Below are 24952 nucleotides of genomic sequence, written 5' to 3'. Positions count from 1 at the left end.
AGGGGCAGGGAGGGAAGCATCAAGGGAAGGCTTTTTAAGGACGGCCTGTTTGTGGGCAGCCAGAAAGGAAAGAGAGAGAGAGAGAGAGAGGGAGAGGGAGAGAGAGAGAGAGAGAGAGAGAGAGAGAGAGACAGACAGAGAGACAGAGAGACAGAGAGACAGAGAGAGAGAGAGAGAGACAGAGAGAGACAGAGAGACAGAGAGACAGAGAGAGAGAGAGAGAGAGAGAGAGAGAGAAAGAGAGAAAGAGAGAGAGAGAGAGAGAGGAAAAGGAGCGAGGGGGCAGCATGGGGGACAGGGGACACAGGCAGGGGTCAGTCTCAGAAGGGAGGACGGCCACCTCGTCACGTGACACCAGGGCAAAAGAGGAGAAAGGGCAGAAAGCCCACGAGTGGCGTGAAATGAGCTGAAGGAGAAAGGGGGAGCTCGGGGAGAAGGCTCAGAGAATGGGGAGATGAGGAGCCATGAGAGATCTGAGGAAGGATAAGAAGGGGAGGGAGAGGGCGGGAGAGGGAGCCAACAAGGGGCAGAGCAGGACTGCCTGGCAGCAGGGAGGCCCAGGGGAGCTGGTGCCACGGTGCTGTGCAATGGGCCCAGCCGGCCCTGCTTTCTGATTTGGTAGCACAAGAGGAGGAGTGAGGGCAGCAGATGGGAATGTTCTAGAACGGAGGGTGGGCGCAGCACGATCAATGGCATGATAAGGGGAATCAAGGACCCGAGGAAAGGACAGTGTAGACTTTCACCAAGGGGAAAAGGAATGGAATTGTGTAGACAGTGCTGGGGAGATTGCCTGGTGAAGACCCGAGGTGGCCGTGAGGACAAAGAGCAGGGCTTGGGGTGCAAGGGAGAGGGAGGAGTGGCACGGCTGTGGGTGGTGACGCCATCCATCCCATCCCATCCCTCAGCTACAAGAGGTCGACCTGAAGGGCCTCCAAGATGGGGAACCCACCATCTTCCGAAGCGGCCCGTATCACCGCAGGACTCTGGAGTTCTGGTGGTTGAGGACATTTTCCTCAAGCCAAATTGTTTCTTTTCAAGGTCTACACATTGGGGGGAGGAGGGGGCACTCGCTGGCGCAGGGGCTCGAGTACCATCGGGAACAATCAGGAAGATCTAATCCAAGTTTGGCCTCGGACACTCCTTAGTTGTGTGACTGGGCAAGTGACAAGTTCTGGCAGCTTCCTCAGCTTTAAAATGGGTGCCTCAGCCAGTTGTTGTAAGAATTAAAATAAGTAAAAAAACACACATAAAACGCGCTGCAAACCTTGCCATCAAGCTCCTTCCGGCTGTCCTCGGTATCATCTCTCCTGGGAATATTAGACGCGGCCCCCAGGCCCGGCCTCTGGGGCCATCGAATCCCTCTCGGACAGATTCTTGAAGAAGAGCGTCACCTCCTCCTCAGGCCCATCCTCACGCGGCACCTTTTCCTTCCTCTTCCCGCCCTGGTTCCTCTGCTCTGGATGCCCACCTGCCCGCCCCCTAATCAATGGCATTCCCAAAGGAGAGTGCCCGGAGCTGAACCCAGCACGGCACAAAGGGTCCGGCCACATCTGCGTTTAGTGACTGTTTCCTCCACAAGCTCTGGTCACCAGCCCAGGAAGGCAGCAGGTTTCTCGGCGGTTGGGCCTCTTTCCACAGGGCCGCTGCCCAGCCGTGTCCACCCTGTCCTCTGACTTGGGGAACCAGAGAACTGTCCACTCCTCCCTGGGAGCCCCGGCTCGCTCTTCTAGCTCACGGAGGACCTGCTGCCTCTCATTCGGGGACTGACAGTCAGACGAGCACCCCATTACCGAGACTAAGGGGGTGCCCATCCCGAGCCCGAGCTCCCTCCCTCGGCGACATCTCCCCGGGGTCTCCCAGCCATCTGTCCAGCGGCCCAGCCCTCTAACGTCCCCGGGACGATCCGTTCTTTCCTGGTGTCGTCCCCGCCGGGAGCCCCATTCTACCACTACTTCCCTTTCTAAGGGACCCCCCCAAACGTTCTCTGTGTGTGCTGGCACTCAGCCGCCATCTACGCGATCGCCCACTGTTCGCCCGTCTCGTCTTTGCATCTCCAGCCTCAGGACGCCCAGGAGGCACTTAATGGGCCGGACCTTGGGGAGGTCCCGACTATCGTGCGAAGCGTCAGCAAGTGCGCCGGGCTTTGTGTCATCTGCACGACGGCGAGCTCTTACCGAGGCCACTGACAGAGGTGCGATGGAGAGGCCACGGTCCTGCCGCCGCCTCCGTCTCTCCACCTCGGCCACAAGGACGGCACCGGCCGTCACTCACCTGCCTGCCTGGCTCCGGTCTAGACGGCCTCCATCTGCCCCGCTTCCCCCGACACAAGTCGATCCTGCGGTCGGGCCTGCTGCTGCCGGCCAGAGCCGTGCCACGAACGGGGAGACAGGCTGGGGAGCGGGCAAGGCGGGGGGAGGGCATCGAAGGCCAGGAAGGAGAGCTGGGCAGGACCCTGTGGGGAAAGAGAGCCCCGGAAAATGGCCCTGGGGGGGGGGCTGGCACAGCTCACCTGCTGAGCCTCCAGGCCCATTTCCTTTAAAGCCGCCTTGAAGAACTCGGGGGCTGGTTTTCCCACCACTTCGGCTTGGACGTCACAGGCATACTGGAAGGAAAGGGCGTCCTGGTGAGCAGAGGAGGGCACCCCCACCCCCCAGGCCCAGGGACAAGGCGCTCGGGCCCATCCACCACACAAGCCGGCACAGATGACGGGGAGGCAGATACACAAGGGGTGAGGCAGGAAAGAGAAAATGGAGAGACAGAGAGCTGGACAGACAGCCATGGTCAGACACATCCATCTCGGGGCTCTGGCCCAACGCCTCACACAAAACTCCCCCTGTGGAAATTCCCCGGGAGCGTCGGAGCCCCCCGATACCACTGGGGCAAAGACTCAAATACCTCCAGCGCCTTCGTGTAGGGGCCAACATCGAGCATCAGGCCGTCCGCCTCTTTGTAGTAGCGCCTGGAAAGAAAAGCAGCAGCGTCAGCCGGAGCAGCCCCGCGGCCCCACCCCAGAAACGCGACCCTCTGTCTGTCCTGCCCACAGGCCTGCAGGAAATGCCAGCGAAAGTCTGCAGGATTCGGCCAGATGCCACAGACCATGGAATTGTAGGACTAAGCTGGAGGGGACCTCAAAGGGATTCTTGCCCCATTTGACAGATGAGGAAACTGAGGTCTGGTCGGGCCAAGGAATTCATCCTAAGCCGTGCTGGTGGCTGCCAACATCAGAGGCAAGATTCGAACCCAGGTCCTCTGCCTCTGAAGCCAGGGCTACTTCCACTCTGGCACGGCCATCCCAATCTCTCCTGGCTGCTAGTTTCAGCAGTGCTGGACCTGGAGAGAGAAGGGCCCTCCAGGGCCATCCAGTCACCCAGCTGCTGTCGGTGGAGCCTGGCTCTGTATTCGGGTCCAGCTCGGTAACTTGAGACAAGCCCCATCCTCTGCCTGAGCCTCCATTTCTCCCTCAGTAAAATGTGGGGGTTGTGGACTCTGACCTCTGAGATCCCTTCCTGCACTGTTGTTGTGGGATTTGGACACTCACTGGGGAAACGCCCTCTGCTCGTTCTGGGAGTAAAAGGCAGCAGAGCCCCTGTTTGGGTGGCTGTTCATCGAGGATAAAGGGTCCCCTCTAAAGGAGATGTGGGGGGGCGGCTGGGTAGCTCAGTGGATGGAGAGTCAGGCCTAGAGACGGGAGGTCCTGGGTTCAAATCCGGCCTCAGACACTTCCCAGCTGTGTGACCCTGGGCAAGTCACTTGACCCCCATGGCCCACCCTTGCCACTCTTCCACCAAGGAGCCAATACACAGAAGTTAAGGGCTAAAAAAAAAATAAAATAAATAAAAAAATAAAGGAGATGTGGGAAGGGAAAAAAAAAAGAACCTAACAGACTGCCTGAGGCCTTTTCTAGGTTCACAGCTTGGGGGGGAGTCGTGAGTGAGACCAGCCCCCCAGAGGGCGCCCCATGTAGACACCTCAATGATTAACCCCGAGATCAAAGCAGGCAGATGGTTTCCAGTTGCTAATGCTGGAAGAGGAGGACTATTAGGGCTTCTGGGAAAGGTTTGAAGCTTCTGTGGCTCACCCCTAATTGCTAATAATTAACCCCTAATAGCTGCTTGAGAAAGAAAACTCCATTAGTTCCACAGCAACCTGCCACATCTCCTATTAGGCAGAGGTCAAGCCGTGTCCCGGGGTCCTCGGGCACCAGTTGTTTTGAGAGCGAGACAACCTCTCCCTTCCCCTAATTCACTGGAGAAGGCGGCGGCCTGGTTCTGAAGGGCCTTCCTTTAGACATGCTCATTATCCTGCTGCTGCCGGGCTGGCCTCCCCGGAACTGGGAGCCCAGGAGAGCCTCCTGCCCAGGACGGCCCCACAGCAGGCCTCCACGGCTGCAAGCTCAGGGCCCAAAGGGATGCTGAGCTCCATTCCCTCCAGGCCGGCCAATGTCCCTACCTCTGGCCCTGCCCACTAGGGAGCCCTCTGCAAGGGGCAAGTCCAGCACATCCAGAGTGTCTGAGGCCCCGCTAGGGCTGCGTGGCTGAGTTAGAACCTCGGCCTGGCGGACCACGGGCCGGGCCCAGAGCCGGACAGAAGGGGGAGCCTGGGACTGGCGTTTTCTGTGGTCCCAAGCTGCTCCCAGCGACCCAAGTCACACGTGTCAAAGCTGACAAAGTTCTCCCCAAGAGACGAGGGGCTACAAAGCCTAAAATGGCAGGACGTCAGGAGAACGACAGGGAGCCAAAGCAGGGCCCAGGCAGGCCACGTTCATGTGACAGGAAGGGTGCAAATGACCTCATCAAGAACTCGTGTTCCAAGGAAAGGTGGGAAGAGGACCAGAGAGCATGCGATCATCGTTCTTGAGCTGGAAGGGGCCTCGGAAGCCCCGGGGCCCAACCCTACCATTTTACAGATGAGAAAACCAAGGCCAGGAGAAGAGAGGAGACCCCAGACACTCTGTATGACTCTAGATTTCTCCTCTATTAAGTGAGAGATGCATCAAATGGCTTGTGAAGGCCCCTTCCAACTCTAAATCTCTGATCTATGGGCCAACAAATAGCTCCAGAATGACCCAAGGATGCGGGCAAAACCATCTCAAACCAGAGGCTGGGAAAGGCAAGGCGCCCTATTGTGCTGCCGGAGGGGCAAGAGCAGCTGGAACTTCCAGGCGTAAACAAAAGGAGGGAGGGCTGACTTTCAGCATTATTAAAGCCACTTGAAGATCAGCCCCGTCAATAAACAGCCTCCTGTGGCCTTTGAATTTTAAAGGACACGAATAAATATGTATGTGGAGACCAGCCTTTCCAGCGTGAGTGACAGGAGCCGGCCTTCCTCCTATCTGGGGAGGCTGAGCAGGTCAGCCTAGTTATTGAAAGGCCTAGCCGACACCTATTGGCCCAGGAATTCTTTTCCTGCAGAGCTAAAGGCAGCATCGCTCGGCTGCTTCCCTGCACCAAGAAGACAGGAGAGGCAAGGCTGGGAGGCCCAGGACCCCGGCCAGCCCTCACGAGGAGAGTGGCCGAGCAGAAGAACGTGGCTTCTTGTGAGAGAAGAAAGGCCTCCCACCCTCCCGAGGGGCCTCCGCAGGATGTCAACAAGTCAGGGGGCTGTGACGGGGAGGAGCCCCTGCCCAGGGAGACTGGCCCCAGGATGCTTGGCCTGCAGAAGGACAGGGGGACAGGGGAGTTTGCATGTTCTGGCCTTTAAACATCTGAAGGGAGCCCCTGGTTCTCCTCCTCCCTCCCTCCCTGTTCCTTCCCTGCCTCCTTGCTAGACCCTCCTCCAGAGCAGGCCTCTAGCCTTGGGGGTCCCCCCATCGGGTCCTGTCCTGGGCTCCTCCCCTTGTCCCCTCGGGACAAGTTCACTTGGGGACCCCATCAATGCCCATCCGCATAAGGCTGTAGCTGCCCATCAGTCTCTCAGCTGACTTCCAAGCTCACATCGCCGATTGGACGTCTCATAGATGATAACATAAATTCAGTCTTTGCCCAAACCCCGCTCCCCACCGCCCCCCTTTCTGGAGAGGGCAGCATCCTCCTCCCGGGGTTCAAGCTCAGCGCTTAGGAGTCATCCTGGACTCCAAGAGGGTGCCCAGGCCTGCCGATGTCCCCTCGGACACTGCCCCCGCCCTGGGGCAGACCCTCCTCCCTATCCTAACCTGCCTCCAGTGGAGAAAAGGGGTCAGAAGTGGGAGATGGTGGGACGGACCACAAAGCGAGGAGTCCAGGACAATGCCAAGCGCACCCCCCCAGGAGCCTCGAAGGGCAATGGTTCCTTCAGGAGAAATGGGGAGGCCTGGAGGAGACGAAGGTTCTGGTGGGACAATAATGAGGGCCATTCGGACACGTGGGCTTGAGAGTCTCCAGGCCCACCCAGAGATATCTGGCAGCCGCCGGGGAAGATGGACTGACGCTCGGGGAGGACAGAACAGGGCCGGAGAGGTGCATTGAGGGGGGTTTGTATTTCTCTGGCAGTGTTCAGTGGCTCTCTCGTAGGAGGGGCAGAGAAGGTGGATGGTGAGGGCCGGCCAGGGCCAGGGTTTGGCAAAGCCCGAGTGTGGACAGGCAAGGAGGGAGCGAATCGGAGAACGGCCTTCACACGTTAGAAGAATGAGAGTCTGATCCGTCAAGCCGCGTTCCAGACTGTAAGCTCCACGAGAGCGGGTCAAAGTCTAAAATACACTCTTTGCCCCAAGACTTGAGACACAATGGAGTCTGGGCGGGTCTGTGATGATGCCAGAACTTTATGCTCCAGGTGATAAAAGACAAGTTTATGCTCCTGTTCTGTGAGAAAGCTTCCGGCCACGTCTAAGAAGCCGCTTCAGTCATCTCAGCAGCTGGCACTCGGGCTGAGCTTCCTGTCCTCATGGGAACTTAGGACAAGCTGGCACCTCCAGGGGCAGGCCGGTGGGCTGGCGAGGCGTCTGGGGAACATCAACTAGAGGCGTCTGAGACACCGAATCCATCAATCAATATTTATTAGGCGCCTGCGACGCGGGTCAGCCACTGTGCATTTATTAAGCACCTACTCTGTGCTGAGCAATGGCGGTATACTGACCACATAACTATAAAACTCCGCACAAGGCTGTTGAATGGAGGGTAGTTTGGGAAGGCAGACAGAAGAAAGGTAGGCTTTGTAGGGCTTTAAAGGAAAAGGAAGGAAGGCTGCCAACAAGTATCTGAAAGGCTGTCATGTGGAAAAGGGATTAGACTTGTTCTTGGCCCCAGAGGGCAGATCTCGCAGCCTTGGGGGGAAATCTCGGAGAGGCAGAATTCAGCTGAGAAAAGGAAAAATTTCCTAATGATAAAAAGGGTGCCCAAGTGAAGTGGGCTACCTTGGGACCTACTGCGATGCCCATAACGAGGTCTGCAAGCGGGGGCTGGATGACCACCAGCTTCCAGGGAATGGTGGAGAGAGGCGGCCCCATCCCCCGAGGCTGGCCACGGACAGCCCTGCCTGCTCTGAGCTTGGGCCATTCTTGGACTCCTCCAAATAAACAAGCCCCAGCTGCCACATCGGCGAAGAAGGCTCTCTGCCCGGCTAGGAAGTCCTGCCCATCTCACTTTCCCAGAACGGTCTGAAACCTGCACCGAGTCCTCATGAACCGCAGAGGGGAGAAAAATCTCAGACTGTGATTGGCTGTCCCAAAATCTTCAACCTCTGGCCTCAGAGGAAACAAATCGAAATTGTCTTCCTCACTCCAGAATGAATCATTTTCTCTGCCATGCCTCAGCTGCCTCCGGACTAGGATCTATGGGCAGGCTCCGTGCTAGCGTGGTGAATCAAAGCTAAATCAAAGCCTCCCTTCCCCACTGTCCTCCCCCCAAACTATTTGCTGAGCATTTCTCTTCTTACAAAAACCAGAACTTGCTGGGGAGGGAGGGAGGGAGGAGGGTTTCCCTGTCTAGGATTTCTCTGGATTGTTTTAGTGATTCAGAGAAATGAAACCACGTTGGGGCCAAGTATAGACGGAAAACATTGACCAAGATGAAGTCAATCAAAGTACTTCCTTTTGTATTCGACCAGGCCTGGGAGGGTTCCCGTGGTCAGAAGCCCCCAAGTAGCTTTGTAGCTTTGTCCTTCTTTATTAGAAAAAAGAATTTGGATGATCAGCTTTTTGGGGGAGGTGCTCCGTGGTCCCACCTGCCTGGCCATAAGTCTGTCTGCTGTCCGTCTACTTAGCCATCCACTCGCCTGTCTGTCTGTCTGTCTGTCCAGCATTGCGCAGCCCCCAAGGTAGCTGTGAGCAGTCAGATGCGATTTTCTGCTTTATTCTGCTGCCGTTTCCGATTATACAGCACGGCCTCTCTCTAAAATGACCACTTGACCTTTCCTAAAACAGCCATTAACCTGCTATGGTCTGTGGCGTAAACAGCTTAATTTTCTGACAGTGGCGTGACAGAGGAAATTACCAAGCCAATTCCCCCTCTCAGCCCCAAACAGATGCTAAATGTAAATCACTCCCTCTCCAGGAGAGCCGGGGAGGAGGGCGGGCAGGGGCCCTGCCAGCCTGGGCAGCCACCCTCCACACCGCCTTTGCCAGCTTCCTTTCCCTGGTTCCGAGGGCCCAGGTGGGAGGGTTGCCACAATCAGTATTTAACCCCTCAAAAAGGCTAAACCTTTCAGCAGCGTTAATGGTAACGACGACAGGACCTGAATGTTGGCCAACGGCTTTACAGTATGATCTCATGTGAGCCACACACAACCTGAGAGGGAGGGGCTTCTGGGATCCCCGTTTTATAGATGAGGAAATGGAGATGGAGAGAGAGGCTGACTTGCCCAGGGTCACCCAACTGGTGTCTGAGGCAGGATTAGAACGTGGGTCTTCCTGACCTCAAGGCCAGCCTCCCCACCCACACTGCCTCCCGGGGCTACAGAAAGACACAAGATGAAGAGACAGACAGATCCATGAGGAAGAGAGAAACTGAGGAGAAATATAATAGACAGACAGATAGATAGATAGACAGAAAGATAATAGATGGATGGATGGATGGACAGACAGACATAAGATGGAAAGATATACAGACAAACAGACAGACAAAAGATGCATACACGGATGGATGAAGGCTGGACGGACGGATGGACAGACAGATACAGAAGACAGATAGATGGATAAAGAAAGATAGAGAGATAACAGATGGCTGGCTGGCTGGACAGAAGAGAGATATAAAAAAGCCTGCCCGGGTTTTCTTTGGGGCCGCGCCAGATCCCAGAAGTCACTGGCTACCTACTTCTTCTTCGTCTGCAGAATCACTGAAACTTCTCTTTCTATAGTCTGCAGGTTCTGTTCACTTTCCTCATAATCGTGTGCTCTATGAAGATTTTACAAATGGGGGAAATGAGGCATAGAGAGAGTAAGAAAACACGCCAAATGCTTTAAAAGCCTTCTTGCTGCCGTCTCTCCTCTCTGACTGTGACAACTCCTTAAGTGCCCACAGCTAGGAAGGGTGGGAGCTGGCCTCGCCCCGGATCTGGAGACTCCACCTAATGCTCCCTCTTCCCATCAGGCCTCCTTGCCGTGCTGCTGAGGACTTTCTATTCATGGGGAGAAAAGCCTCCAGGAAAAAGGACTTCATAACCAGTGCAGATGGTGCAGAGGAGCTTTAACACTCGGGCTCCCTCCTCCAAGGCACTTTGTGTGATCGAGGGAACTTGGCTAGTGTTTCCTACAAAGTGGATCCAACCGCGATGGGCAGGGGCTCCGGAGAGGCCGCCTCCAGCCTCACAGACAGGAGAACCTTCTGCAGACTAGAATGGCGGCACAGGCAGCCTAGAGGAGGAGCTCCACGTGGCTGCGAGTCTACCAGAAGAAGCTGGGTGCCCTCGGTCAAACATTCTGATCATTTAGGAACTGAGCCCCTTGCGAGTCTCAGATTCTGAGAGGCCGATACTCAGGACTCCAAGAATCCATGCTTCCAACGGGGTGGGCGCCTCCTTATCCTTCGCTGACACTCCCCACAATCCCTACCCTCTTGCCCCAGGGACTTGGCAGATGGTTTTCCAGAATGGTTAAACCCAGAAAATTCCCAAGGTGGGGACCGTCCCCGCAGACTAGGCTAGGTAGGTCCTTGGACAAGAAAACTCTACAATCAAGTCACCAAACTTAAACCCAAGGCCTTTGTGGCTTGGCTAAGGAAAAGTCAGTCGGTCGGTCAATCAACAAGCATTTATTCAGCATGTGCTAGGTGCCAGGCTCAGGGTTAAGCTCTGGAGATACTGAGAGGGAGGACTTGACCGAGTTAACCTGGCAGGTCAGTGTCTTGTCTGTCACGTGTGGACTAAGAGGGCCGCCTAGAGAACGAGAAGTTAAGAGGCCTGGCCGCCGGCGGCCTCTCATGAAGAGCCCTCAGGAGCACTGCGCCAACTTACCCATTTCCCAGGGATATAAGCACCGGGTTGTCCAGGTTGATGAGCACTCGGAACGCCTCATTGAGATTTTGGTAAGAAAATCCCTCCCCAGCATCTGCGATGACCACGCAGTTTGGATTCGAGGTGTCCATCTCGCTGAATTCAGATCGGATATCTGGGAGCAGAGAAGAGAGGCCGGTCTGAGAAGAAGCAGCCAGGACGGCCAGGGTCGAGGCCCTTCTCCTCTTTTCAGGCCCTCAGACACTGGGAAGAGCCAAATCACACCCAAGAGACAGACAGACCGAAGTCTATGTGTGGCCCACGGAGGAGTCCCACCCCTCTGAGAGGACTCAAGTCCATGGCCACTGCCCAACGGCCCTTGCAAGACCCAAGCACTGACCCTCAGGGGAGGCCCCCTCGCAATTCTTGGAGCCTCATCTGGGAGAACATTCTGTGACAATGAGAAGTACCACCAGCGAGAGTTCTGGAGGCCCTGAAAATCTGCCAGGCCCGGGGCATCTGTCCTCTTCTGTACCCAAATAGCTCTGTATGAACAGTATTATTGTGACCGTTTTGCTGATGGGATAACAGACTCAAACGGGTTCAGTGACAAGCCGGGGTGGGGGGCGGGGGGGTCAGAGGTAGGCTTGAACCCGGGTCTTCAGATTCCTCCTAGGGTACTAGTCTAACCACTGGGCCACAATGCCTTTCAAGAAGAAGATCAAAGATCATACTGTTTGCCTTCTCTGGGTCAGGGAGGGGCTGGAGGGAGGGACGGAGAGAATTTAGAATGCAGGAAAAAAAAAGGATGTCAAAAATGAATGATTTTTTTAAAGAGAACGAACATCAGAAAGCATTCTAGTCCCACATGAGCTAAGGCTGCTCGTCTACCCTAACCCTGACAGGGATGCCTTCCACAAGCCTCTAATGGGCTGATGATGTCACTTTTTATATTCTCCATCATGTGGCCATTTGGAGCTTATTTTGGTATTGGGTAGGAGATGCTGGGCTGACCCTTGTTTCTGCCAGTTTCCTCAGCAATTCTGGTCAGATCAAACCTAGATTGCTCTGGTCATTCAGCTCTCTATATACTGTGTACCTGATCTGTTTCAGTGACTGACCTCTCTGTTCCTTACCCACTATCAAGTTGTTCTTTTGATTATGACTTTATGGAGAACTTGAGATCTGATCTGACTAGGCCTCTTCCTTCCCACTTTTTATTTTTAATTATAGCCTTTCTTTGGGGATAATACAGAGCAGTGATGAGACTGAAAAAACCCAACAAACTAAGGGGGCAGCTAGGTGGCTTGGTGGATGGAGAGCCAGGTCTAGAGACAGGAGGTCCTGTGTTCAAATTTGACTTCCAACACTTCCCAGCTTGGTGACCCTGGACAAGTCACTTAATGACCACCAGTGCCTAGCCCTTATCACTCTTCTGCCTTAGAACTAATGCACGGTATTGATTCTAAGACAGAAGGTAAAGTTTTTTAAATAAATAAATAAACAAACAAGCAAACAAACAAACAAACTGAGGTCTATTTTTAATACCAGAGGTCCCAAACTGGGTTTGCTCCTAATTCCAGGAAGTTGAATTTCCTTGTACTACCCGGAGCCTCAGTGGCCTCTTCTCAATCAGAGGTGGACTCACCTTATCTAGCACTCTGAGCCTAGAAGTGTCCTTGGACAAGGAGCTTCCCTACCCTGGCCTCATTTTTCTCGTCTGCAAAATGAAAGAGATGATTCCTGTTTTGGAAATTGAATTACTTGGGGAGAAAGGTGGCCTCCTTTTGAACTCACACATATAACTGAAGGGGCAGCCTGACGACTGGGGATGGCCACAGTGGGTGCAGGCTGGCCCATGACCTAGGACCTTGTCCTGAGATCCCAACAGTCCAAAGGGGCCGAGTCATCTACATTTGCAAAGACTGGCTCCCAAACAAAATTTACAGGAGATCGATTGACCCTGAAAAACAAAGGTCATTGGCAAAGCACTCTGTATGCAAATGAACCCTCCTCCTCTGTGGGATCCTCATAGAAAAAGGGCAACTGACTTCTTTCACACTCAGGGAGTTTCTTGTCAAATATGGACAATACGTTGGAATATAATATGCAAATACATACCTTATTAAATTTTTCTTCTTATTGTTGTTATGCATATATTATTACTGTGTTCGTATATTATTAATATATTGCTCTTATATTCATATAATAACAATTATTATTATTATTATTATATACTTGGAGAGCCACGAAAATATCCCCTCTTCCTTTTTCATAAATCAGCCCCCATTCTTCCTTAGAGAACCACAAGCGATCAGTGCTTGCATGACTAAGGTAGGACTCTCAATAACCCTAATGCCTAGGAGCCAAAGAATGGCCTCCCGTAATTGGGTGGAAGGGCTGTTAATGAGCTATTCAGGCCTCTCAGTGAATGCCTCTTGTCTCCATCTAAGACACATGGCTCTGGGACAGACCGAGAAAGACTTTCTGAGGCTGCACAAGCTATTTCTAAATGAAAATGGGCAAGTCAGAGCTCTGGAGGCTTAACGGGAGCCAAGGATGAGGCAGAAAACATCTTGAATTCTCAAGTACTGCTAAATGTCATTCTTCTAAAATATGCAGAAGGTACAAAGCAACTCTGTTCTTTTTTGCTTTCCTCAATAAAATAAAATAGAAAATAAAACCGCCCTCCACTACATTTCAGGTCTCATGCGCAGGGCCAAACTTGATTAAAATCCTTTTGTCATGACCTCGCTCTGATTAATGAGCAGAAAAATTTCTTCCCATATAACCCACATTTAGAAATGGGCATTTTTTCCTCCAGATTCAACAATCTAATGCATGATTTATGTTATCACTAGCCATCGTGAAAAAAGAAAAAGTAACTCAAAAGTAACTAATTTGTCTGAATTTTCTACTACGATTTATTTTTCTCTTTTAACCATTTACAATTGAATTTTTTTCTAAATCACCTTTCAATTCAAAGTATAAGAGAAAGAGCACTGACTTTGAGTCAAAGGGCCTGGATTCAAATTGTTCCACTGATGTTTATTGGGTTATAGTTTCTCACCTATAAAACAAAGGAGACAGACTGGGGGCCTCTGGCATCCCTTCAGCCTAGTTGCCTAGAGGAGAGTGGTGGATCAGTGCTAGGCCTGAAGTTAGAAAAACCTGAGTTCAAATCCTACTTCAACTACTAGCTATGTGACCTTGGGCAAGTCACTTACACTGTTTCTTTATTTGTACAATGGAGATAATAACAGCCCCTACCTTGCAGGATTGTTGTGAGAATCAAATGAGATAAAAATTGGTTAAAATGATCAAAAATTTTAAAAATCACTTAGCCCATGGGGGCAGCTGGGTAGCTCAGTGGATGGAGAGTCAGGCCTAGAGACGGGAGGTCCTAGGTTCAAAGCCGGCCTCAGACACTTCCCAGCTATGTGACCCTGGACAAGTCACTTGACCCCCATTGCCCCACCCTGACCACTCTTCCACCTAGGAGCCAATACACAGAAGTTAAGGGCTTAAAAAATAAAATAAAATAAATATCTCTAAAAAAAAAAATCACTTAGCCCAGAGCTATATAAATGCTTATTCTCTCCCCTTCCCATCCCTTCCAGCTCGAGGATCCAAAAGAACAAGTGTTCGTTAAACCAAACTGAACCAGAGCTCCCCCGCTGCCTCGTGTACTGAGCAGTCTAAGCCAGGTCTCATTGTCATCAATAGCAAACATTTATAGAGCCCCCACTAGGTGCCTGGCACGGTGCTAAGCACTTTGCTAATGATAATCTCCCTGGATCCTCACAACCAGTCCGCAAGGTAGGTAGGTGCTGTCATGATCCCCATTTTACAGATGAGGAAATGGAGGTCAGCAGGAGTTATGCGACCTGCCCAGAAGAGGGAGATGCATAGTCCTACGATTCCCCACATTTATTATTGTAGGGGATCAGTAAAACCCTTGTGGAATTTGGATGGATGAATGAATGAATGGATGGATAGACAGAAGGATACATGGAGTGACGAGATGGACAGATAGATGTATGGACAGAAAAACTGACAAAGAGATTAAATTAAATTAAAATACTGATGGAGCCCCATAATGCAACAGAAGGCAGAGAGACGCTTGTTGAGTCTCAAGGGTTCGTTTCTGGGGGGTCTCAGAAGGACCTCCATAAACCCTTCCATGGGCTGTCCCAGTGGGGTGAAGCCTGGATGGTTGGGAATAATCCCCCTCCCCCCCGCCGCCGCCCCTGCCAGGTTGGTCTTACCGTCGTGAACAAGCAGATGGGGCCGCAGGCCTCGCTCCTTCAGAATCTGGCAGGCGGCCGGGGCAGGAGACGTGACTTCATTCACGGAGATGTCAAATCCCAGGCGCTGAAGCAACCCCACAAACTTGTCCCGAGACTTCTGGGACTCGTTCGTACAGAACCGCAGCTTCAGGCCTGACCGCTTGATCCTGTAGTGAAACCAGGCAGACGGGTGAGAAACTCCAAAGGCCAGGCCTGGGGCCGCCGCTTCATGGTTTGACCCTCCAGCCCAGCCGCTCCCTGTAGGCCCAGAACAGCCTTCCACGAGATGGGGAACTCGGGATGGATGGATCGATCCACGGACAAGCGTATTAAAAGCCTTTTCTGTGCCAGGCCTGTGTGAGGGCTCAGGGTAAGAGGGGAGCTTCCGAACCATCGAGGGTGCCAGGGATGAGTCCAATGATGGGTTCTTTGCATCAGAGACCACAGAGGAGGAGACGGCTGCTCCGAACCTCTGCAAAGAGATTCGAATTGCCAGATGCAGACGAAGGAAGGCTGAACCTATGAGCATTTGCGGCTGACTTTTCAGAAAGGAGAGCTCAGCATCTGATCAGCTGCCGGGAAAACGGGACGGCAATCTGGCAGAAACTAGGTACAGAGCAGCATCTCACACCCACTCACAACACGGGCATCTGACTTAGACTAGAAAGGGTGACATCATCGGCATAATGAAATGGGAGACAGGAGAGGAGAGGGTCCCAGGAGGGAAAATGGATTACATAAAATTAAAAAGGTTCTGCACAAACAAAACCAATGAAATTAAAATTAAAAAAAAGAAGCAGGAAATCAGGAAAAAAAGATTTGCAGTAAGTTTCCCTGATAAAAGTCTCCTGCCTAAGATATATCGAAAACAAAATCAAATATTTAAGAATAAGAGCCATTCTCCAAATGATACATGGTTAGAGGCTATGAGCGGACAGTTTTCAAAAGAGAAAATTTACATCGTCAATAACTATCTGAAAAAAGTCCTAAAAATTTCAGGAAAAGCAAATTAAACCAAGTTTGAAGTAATCACTTCACACTCACCAGCCTGGCAAAGTGGATAGAAAAAGAAAATGGTAAATAGTTAGAAGCTACGATAAACCAGGGACATTTCTACACTGTGGGTGAAGCTGAGAGCCAGCCCAAACATGCTGGAAAGCCATCCGGAGCTGCGGCCCCAAATACTATGCAGCTGGATTAGTCTTTGGCCCAGCAATACCACGACAAAAATCTGTTTTGTTTGGCCACACGTGCACAGCTTTAACAGGTTTGTTTTCTTGCTTTCCCGATGGAGGAGAAAGTGTGGGGATTCCAAACTGAAAATGAATCATTTAATTTTCAGAAATGGATCCGATATTCAAAGCAAGAACCGGGAGGATATTCAGGTGACTTCTCGGTGTTCTAGTGTCTTTGGGCAGTTGTAGCCTCAGCACCTAGCACAGTGCCTGGCACCTAGCAGGTCCTTAATACATGCTGACAATTTGGCTTCATGAGCACCTCACAAAGCAGAGGGCCTCGCAGCTCCAAAGGTGCACAGGGGCCTTCGAGGTCAACTCCAATCGGACCCAAAAAGGATTCTTCCCTCAGGATCCACAGACCTCCAGCGGGCCTGCGGCTGGCTTTCAGAGGGCTCGAACTTGGGCGGGAAAAAGCTTAATCTTTATGTTCACTCACTCCGAATGAAACTGGGCATTTCCTCTCATTATTTAAAAACACGATTGAGAGAAGGGCTCCGAGCCACTGCAGAGGAGGTCCTGGGCCGGACAAAGGCCAAGATTCCTGGGAGAAATGGCCATGTGACCTTCACCACGGAAGTCCCTCCCTCTAGAGAGGGCCCATTCCCCTTTGGGGCGCTCCGCTCTAACCATTCCCCTTTGGGGCGCTCCGCTCTAACCATTCCTTGCCCCCACCTGGGCCTGCCCTCTTGGCCCTCGATCGGAGGACACGGAATTCCTCTTGTCCTGGCCAGGCCGTCCCGGCCTTGGTAAGTGGCGGCTCGCCTGCCCTCTGGCCAAGCCTCGCTTCTCTGGGCCGCACAAGTCCAGGCCCTTCAAGTGGTTCTCAAGAAGCTCGAACCCAAGACCCTTCACGGACCCGCTTTCCCTCTTCTCCAGTTTGTCTCGGTCCTGCCTAACATGTGGCCCCCAGAAGGGACCCCGGAATCATGAGGAAAGAGCTTCGTGACCCACAAAGCGTCGGACAAACGCGCGTCCTCACGCCTACAGTGAGGGCCGTTGCTCTGTCGCTACGTCTCCGAAGGGGGGCTGCAAGCCAGACATACGGACGGATGGACGCCGGTGACAAGGGCCAGAGCGCAGCCAGCGCCCATTGGGTGCAGAGCAGAGTGGGGAGCCCGCGAGGGGCGCCGCTCGCGTCTTTCTTATTTGTCTTTTCCTAATCGCAGGTAGATGAATTATCAATTAGGCTCAGTGCTTAATTGCCCTTCATAGACGGCCTTTTTTATTTTAAATTAGGCAGTTAATATGTTGTAACTAATAGCATCTACTTGTCCGCTCCAGATCCGTCTTCACTGATTGGAGCCGGCGGGGGCCCCGCTCCCCGCTTAATGAGGCAGCCGGGGGACAGGTCCGGGGTGTCCGGGGAGCCATCAGCGCTGACGCACGCCGGTGCCCTTCTCAGAACAATGAACAATCGGTGTGACAATGAGATGACACGCCGCATCTGTCATCCCAAGCGCAACTTCGGGGGAGAAGGAAGTCAATAAATAAGGAGGGGGCCGGGCTGGGGGGTCCCCTCCCTGGACCCGGGCACAGGCCGGGGCCGGCGGCATCGCAGGCCCCGAGACCTGCTGTTCGAGGGGACCCGCCGAGGCCTTGTTTCAGAGGAGGAAACTGAGGCAGGCAGCGGCCCAGGGCCCGGGGCCGCCCGGCGCCTACGTGAGGCTGACTGGAAGCCCCGAGGGAGGAGAGAAGGGCTGAGCGGGAGGCGGCGGGGCTTCAGCAAGGAAGCGCTTCTTGGACGGCTGTTTGTGTTTGCTTCCGGCTCTCCAGCGGCCCTTCCGGCCCAGGGTCTCTTCTGCCCGGCTGCCTCCTCCGGGACGGTCTTCTGCCCGGGCCTCTCCAGTCTGGTTCCGGCTCAGGCTCAGCCGCAGCGTGCCGACACCTCTCGGTTCTGCACAGGCTCTCCGAGGCCTCGCGAGCCGCTAAACCCGCGCCGTGCCTGCCGTCCGGGCGCGAAGTCAGGGTCCGGCTCCAGAGCCTGGGGGTCAGCGGGCCACTTGACAGAGGAGGAAACCGAGGCCCGCACAGGCTGAGGGCCGGCCCGGACCTGAGCTCGGCTCCTGGGACTCGGCGGGCCTGTGCTGCAGCCCAGCCTCCCCGGCCGCCTCTGAGAAGGCACAAACGAACCGGCTCTGAGCCACCACGACGTGGGACCGGGTCTGGGCCAGAAGAGACCAGAACCAGAGAGAGAAGCTTCGCCCAGCCACGGCCCTCGCAGCCCGCCTACAGAGGGGGAGCCCGAGGCTGAGGGGAGACCCCCCCCCCGCAGGGCTCCCCCGGCCCGGCATCAGGCAGGCCCCAGAGCATCCCCGTGTTCTTGGGGGTGACCTTTCCCCGGGCTCGCAGCGCCGCGGCCCCCCCTAATGACAGCGTCCTGAGCCGCCCGGCACAAATCACGGCGAACTCCACACATCTGCTGGCTGTCAGCAGCTGCCGGCGCGCTCACCCGCACATAATGGAGAGCCTCATTACGGCTCCGCCACGCAGGGACATCCGGGGTGACCTTGTGCTCGCTCCGCTCCCTCCTGCGCTCGGCCGGCCTCTGCCCGGGCGCACGAGAGGGAAACCGAGGCTCCCCCGAGGCTGCTCCTCTCTCCCTCGGGGCTCCCGATCCAAGGCAGAAGGGCCGCAAGGGCGGGCGGTGGGGGGTCACCCGGGCTGGAAGGGCCGGAGGCTCCATCGGAACCCAGGACCGGCTCTCCAGCCACCGAGCCTCTGCTTGGTCCTGAGATCCCGGCAGCCTCCAGATATCCCGGGCGGGAAGCAGGCAGGAACCCCGAGTTCAGAGCCGCCCTCCGACACTGCCTGCCTCTGTCTCCCCAGCTGTAAAAGGGGGGACACCCGCCCTCCCATCCCCACAGCACAGAGAAACCTCCTAATCCTCCACATTGAGGCTCAGCCTCTGGAGGGAAGACGGGGAGACCCTGGCTGAGGGGGGGAGCCGGGGGGGAGAAGCCCAGCCGGCCTCCCCTCCAGCGCTTCCTCCTAGAGCTGGCCCTTCGGCTTTGGGCTCCATCCCGGGCGGCATCTGCCCTCGGCAGGGCTGGGACCAGGAGGCGGCTCCAGGCGGCCTTCGTGCCCCTGCGGCAGGCCCGGCACTCACCGGCGGAATCCCTGCAGGGTTCCAGGGCAGCAGAGGGGGAGGGCGAGGCCACGGGGAGTGACTTGTCCAGGGTCACCCAGCTAGCGGGCGTCTGAGCATGGCGTTAGGAGGAAGCTCAGGGATCAGCGGGTCCATTTTACGGACGGGGAAACCGAGCCCAGGAGAAATGAGGAGCCGGGCTGAGGCGCCCAAGCCTTGAGCAGCTCCTCGGGGTCTGGGCTGGGAGGGGGCGCAGGGGCACCTCGGAGGGCCCCCCTTCCCGCGCCTCCCAGCTCCCCCCGCACTCGGGAGAGGGGCCAGGCCCGGGGAGGCGGGCAGTCACGTGACACTAATGATCAGAGCCCCCCACTTATGGAACCCCAGAACCAGCCCGGCGATGCCTTGAGCCTCTCCTGGCTTTGCTGACAGTGGCCCGGAGCCGGGCTCCTGCCCATGGAAGGGCCGTCCTCGCCGTCCAGCCTAGCTCGCCCCTTCCAAGTCTGCCCTCTTCAGGATCTAAGGCGAGAGGCCGAGGCTGCAGTAGGGCCGCAGGAAGGCCGCGGGCCGGCGCTATCCCCCAGCCTCGGGGCTCCCGACCCCAAAGGGCTCAGCAGAGGGGCCCTTCCCCTTCTCCCTTCCCGGCCTCCTTCCGGTCCACCATAAGAGCCTGGCCGGCTCGGGGCCCCCCACCCAGAGAAGCTGACCTGGGAGTCAGAGGACGCAGCACCCCAAGGCCGGGCCTGGCCTCTCCACATACGCCGAAGGCCACGTGGGGCTCAGGGGGGGCTGGGAACGGCAGCCCGGCTGCACCTCTCGTGCTCGCGGGGCCCCGGCGCCTGAGGAGGGGAGCGTCTGGCCGTCCTCCCCACTTCACAGATGAGGAAACGGAGGCTGGAGAGGCCAGAACGGACGTCTCACCTTCCTCACTCCTCTGCTGCCCCCCACCCTTGTGCTCATGCTCCTCCCTTCTCTTGGGGCCTTCAGAAGGGGGCTTAGAGAACCTCCCGCAGCACCCCCTCTTCTCAGAGAAACTGGGGAGACGCAGGCAGAAGTGACCCGCTCAGTGAAGTCTCGTAGAGGCCCTGATTCTGGGCTCGGTTCACTACATTTTCTCAAAAGGGAAATCAGAAGAGCCAGTTTTATGCCTCAAAATCAAAGGGGAGGCTCAGCTGGGGGGCCCAGTGGAGAGAGCCAGGCCTGGAGAAGGCGGTTCTGGGTTCCAACGTGGCCTCAGACACGGCCTCGCCAGGTGACCTTGGACGAGTCACTCAGCCCCATGGCCTGGCCCTTTCCCTGCGGCCTCGGCACCCGGCACCTGGGCGAGCTGTCAGTCCTGAGGCAGAAGGGAAGGTTTAGGAAACAAAACGTTTTAAAGAAAAGGAAAGAAAAGGAACAGGGATGACGTTTGAAAGGGTCTCGCCCGGGTCTCTCCCCCACCTGCAGAGCCCCCACTCAGACCCCCCAGAGCTCCCCCTCCATCTACCCCAGCTTGAGCCCCTGGTAGGCCCAGGGGAGGCCCCCAAGCCCTCGGGTGCTCCGGCTTCAGCGGCCCGGAGCTGAGAAGCCGGACGATGGGGCAAGTGAGGATGGACATCCCCATGAGGGGAGCCGGTGGGCAGAGGCCGCTGCCGAGGGGACTGCCAGGTGGGGGCCACAGACGTGTCCAGCCTGGCCTCTCCTTCGGGAGAGGGGGTACTGCGGGGCGAAACCCGGGGCTCTCTGGGCATCGTTCCCGGGCATCGGGGCAGAAGAGCCCCAAAGCGTTGAGGGGCCGTCACGGAGCTGGTAGCGACCCCGACGGGCACAGAGGGGAGGCCTGAGCGAAAGAGGCTCCGCAGGGACCTGAGGTCAGCCCACGCTGCCCAGTCCTGGGTCTCCCTGTGGTCTTCTTTGGGCTCAGAGCCCACCTTGGGCTAAAGGCCCCCCTGCCAGCTCGAATGAGGCGATGCTGCCGCCCGCTCTTGTCCAGCCCGACTTTCCGGGGCCCCATTTGGGGTTTTCTTGGCAGAGATCCTGGAGTGGTTGGCCACTGCCTTCTCCAGCGCATTTTACAGATGAGGAAACTGAGGCAAACAAGGTGAGATGACTGGGCCAGGGTCACACAGCTAGGAAGTATCTGAGGTTGGATTGGACCCCCTTGTGTAAGTGGCCGCAGTTCCCCTGGATTAAATGACCTTGGGGGGGGGTCTCTGCTGGGCCTGGATGCTCCTGGAGGGGACCCCTAACCCCCAGGGTCCAGGCACCTCCTTCTAAAGATGAGGAAAGTGGGGTGCGGAGGGGCCCCTCGCCCAAGGTCACAGAGCCGCTCTGGACCAGCAGGCCGGCCTTTGGGGCTGCCCAGAATGGTTTTATGACGGCCGGCCTGTAAGGCTCTGCGGGGGCCCTGTTTGGACACGGCTGTCCAGCTGCTCCGGGCCTCAGATCCCGGCTGGAGGCTCTGCTCACAGATGCGGCCTGGGGCCCAGCACAGGATGTTGTAAACGTCCAGCCAGGCCGGCCTTTCAGATGCTGATGCTAATGGCCCTGCCAGGCCCTCACACACAGCTGTAAAGGCCAGCCTTTAGGGGGGCTTAACGGCCCTCGGCTGAGCCTCTGGGGCAAGACAGGAAGAAGGGCCAGAGCGGCTCAGAGACATCAATCAGGCCCAACACACGCAGACACACAGACGCAGACACACAGACACAGACATACAGACACACAGATGCACAGACACACAGACACAGAGACACATGGATACACAGACACACAGACAGACACACAGACACGCAGACAGACGCACCCACAAGAAAGGGACGGCTTTGGTCCGCTCGGCGGAGGCTGGCGTCCGGCCCCGTCGCCCCCACAGCCCTGTGGCTCTCTGGGCTCTCCAGGACTTCTGGGCTCTCCGAGCTCTTTCCTCATGATGGCTGGGGGGGTCGTCGCCCCATTTTACAGACGGCTGTCCCCAATCAGCCAGTTGGGGCCAGGATGCTCGCTCCCCACTACCTCTTGACACAAGACCACCTCAAAGAGCAGCCCAGGAAGGCCCTGATTTCCCCCGGGGTCGCCTCCTCAGCACAAGGGCTCCCTGATGTGGGGGCTGGAAAGGGCCTTCAAGGCTCTTGAGTCTGGCCAGCCCCCCCTTCCCAGATGAATCCATCAATTGCTCCCATTTTTTGAACAGACCAGAAACAATCTCGGACCTCCTGTCCAGAACAGAACCAGAAATAACGCCAGAGGGGGGAAGGGGGGAGCCAGACTCAGTGCAGCGCCATATTCTTGAGTTCTCCACTGGGAAGGCAGCGGGGCAGGACTGGCACGATGGGGCTCCCCAAAGGAAAGAGCCCCTTCCCAGGCCTGGCCCTCAGGCTCCCCGCAGGGCTCTTCCAAGCTCTCTTCCTAGACTTCAAAGGAAACTGTGCATATGAAGGAGGTCACAGGGAGAAACCAGGGATGAGACCTCAGAACTTGGAGGGTGCAAAGAGGCCGTCCCAAGGCGTCCCAAGGCCCGGCACCTCGCCTGGGCTTCCGCCATCCCCCTGCCTCCGGCCCAGGGACTGCACCTGCTTAGAAAGCCCCTTGGCCCCACGTGCGAGGGCAGGAGGAAGCCCGGCGTCTCCTGGCCTTGACAACTTCACGTCAGCTGGATGAAACACGGCGCCCGCCCAAACCAAAGGAGAGGAAACGGCCTGTCCTTTGTCACCAGGGAGGGTGATCCCGGGGGTCAGGACTGGACCTTACGGGTCCCACAGCCCCACCTCCCGGAGGAGCAAAGGGAGGCCCAGAGAGACCCTCCATCGAGGAGGCCCAAGGAGTGAGGAGGAGGAAGGAAGGCTAATCAAGTCATGGGGCTCCCGAGCTCTCTCCAGCCTCCACTGCGGGTCCCATCTGGCCCTCCAAGGCCCGGAGAGACCACACAGGCCAGTCCCCTCCTGCGACAGAGGAGCAAGTTCAGGTCGCCCCAGGGAGAGCTCCCAGGACCCGGGCTGGACGGGGGCCTCAGAAGCCAAGGGCCGAGCCAGCGAGGGACGGATCGGAGGCGGCAGGTAGTGACGGTCAGAAGGGTGATGCTGTGCTAGGAAGTGACATGGAAAGACCCTTCTAAACGGACCCGAAGCGAATACCCAGACCCAGAAGAACGAGGCACGGAGCCGGAGAGCTGGTAATAACAGCCATCAGTTGAGGCGCAGCTGACCCCGTGTGTTCCTCACTGAGCTGGGGGCTGGGATTATAGGGGAAACTGAGGCACATACGGCTATTAGAGCACAGTCTAAGTCTTCCCGACTTCAGGCTCTACCCACGCAGTGAATCACCAGCTCGTCAGCCCTGGAAGCCCAGCTCTGGGAGGATCCCCGGCACAGTGCCTGGCCCACAGGCAGCAGGGACAAAATCTGAGGAACTGTCCATTTACCTGAGGGGCAAGGAAAGGCCTTTGGGCTGGAGCTGGGCTGGGCACAAGCGGCCCCAACACTCTTTCCTCAATGCTGGCCATCAGGCAGGACGACAACTGTCTGAGCTCCAGAGGAGGGCAGAGGTGGGGGCCTTCCGTGGCACACCGGAGAGCCCTGAGCCCTTAGGACTGGGCATGCAGTGGTGCATAATGGATGCTCAGTGACTTGCCTGGACGAGGCTAGCCTAGGGCCTCATCTGTAAAATGGGCCAGTCATCACCGGATGGAAGATTCGGGAGCCAGACGGGCCTCCGATGCCAACTAGTCCACCCCCAGGGAGACTAAGGGGTTCGCCCATGGCAGTGTGTAAAGTGGGTGCCCACGTGGGTGCCTGTTTCCTCATCTGTACCATGAAAGGCTGGATTCCGCACCCTCTGGGGCTCCTCCCAGCCTGACATCCAAGTCTATGGGGAGAATCCCAAAGGTGGTGAGAGGCAATGGTGGGATTTGAACCCAGGGCACTTTAAGGGATCCCAACGCAGTTCCTGCCAGGAGCTCTTCCCTTTGCCTAATCAATGAACATGGAGCGCGCCAACATTATAAGGAGATCGAGAACTTGTGTTTTGTTAATCCCGGCTCTATGGCCTATGGCGGACCTGCGGTCCAGCCAACCTGCGAGGGCACAGCATAGCTGCCAAGAGCTGGCCCTGCCCCGCCCCACCTCAGCTGACCCTGCCCCGCCCCCCTCAGCTGACCCTGCCCCGCCCCCCTCAGCTGACCCGGCCGACTGGGGGCTGGCCAAATTCAAAGATAAGGAGGGGGCGGGGCCCCCTTGAACACAGGGTGAGAACCCTGGGGCGAGGGCCTGCACGCCCCCTCCCCAGCCCCGAAGAAACGACTAAGTTCCGGGCCACACTCGCACCCGGCGAAGTACAACGAGTCCAAGGTCTCCAGGGCAAAGACCGGCAGGCTCCGCCCCCAAATGCGCACACAATCCCGGACACCGTTCCTCAGGCTCCGCCCCTTTGCCCCGCCCCCAAGCTGCGCTCGGCAACCCCCTCGCCCCCCGCCCCCCTTGCCTCGCACCTAGCCACGGCCTCAATGGAGCCGGGAATGGGCGTGCCACCGCCCTCGCCGCCATCGTAGAGCACCCCGGAGATGTCGAGCAGCAGCCCGCGCACACCTGCCAGCCGTGGCGCCCACGCCGCTGTCGCCGCCGTCGCCATCGCGCCCTCAGCTTCGCTGGCCTGGGCAGAGGGAGGGGCGAGGGTGGAAAGAATGGGCGCAGAGGCTCTTGGGAGATGTAGTCCGAAGGGGAGGGGAGAGGACAGGGCCGTGGGGGGGAGAGATCAGGTGACGCGGGCGCAGAGGCTCTTGGGAAATGTAATCCAACGGGAGGGGGGCGAGGTCACCTCAGCACAACCCCAGGTGTAGGTGGAGACTCTGGACCCTTCTGTCACTGAACCAGCTCGGGGTGCGTCCTTTTCCCTATATGGTCTCCCCCATTAGACTGGAGGCTTCTGAAGGGTGGAACCCTTCTTTGCCTCTCTGTATCCCCAGCACACAGTAGGCGCTTCATCAGCGCTTGTTCGTTCCCTGCTTGCCTGCCCCAAAGCATCGTTTGCTTGTG

General features: G+C 56.5%; 1 protein-coding gene across 1 annotated transcript in view; it reads right to left on the bottom strand.

Annotated features, from left to right (window-relative positions):
* Positions 1-24548, bottom strand: part of LOC123234446 (phospholysine phosphohistidine inorganic pyrophosphate phosphatase) — a 34368-nt gene extending 9820 nt beyond the window's left edge. The window contains exons 1-5 of the mRNA XM_044660346.1: positions 24409-24548; positions 14610-14797; positions 10363-10516; positions 2896-2959; positions 2510-2602 (exon numbers count right to left, since the gene is read on the bottom strand). Coding sequence (XP_044516281.1) covers positions 2510-2602; positions 2896-2959; positions 10363-10516; positions 14610-14797; positions 24409-24548 — 639 coding nt within the window. The remainder of the gene's footprint in view (positions 1-2509; positions 2603-2895; positions 2960-10362; positions 10517-14609; positions 14798-24408) is intronic.
* Between the last annotated feature and the right edge of the window lie 404 nt (positions 24549-24952).

Source organism: Gracilinanus agilis, chromosome 2 (assembly GCF_016433145.1).
Source record: "Gracilinanus agilis isolate LMUSP501 chromosome 2, AgileGrace, whole genome shotgun sequence".
Taxonomy (NCBI): domain Eukaryota; kingdom Metazoa; phylum Chordata; class Mammalia; order Didelphimorphia; family Didelphidae; genus Gracilinanus; species Gracilinanus agilis.
Note: the sequence above shows the minus strand (reverse complement) of the source record. Positions and strands in the feature narration are given on the sequence as shown.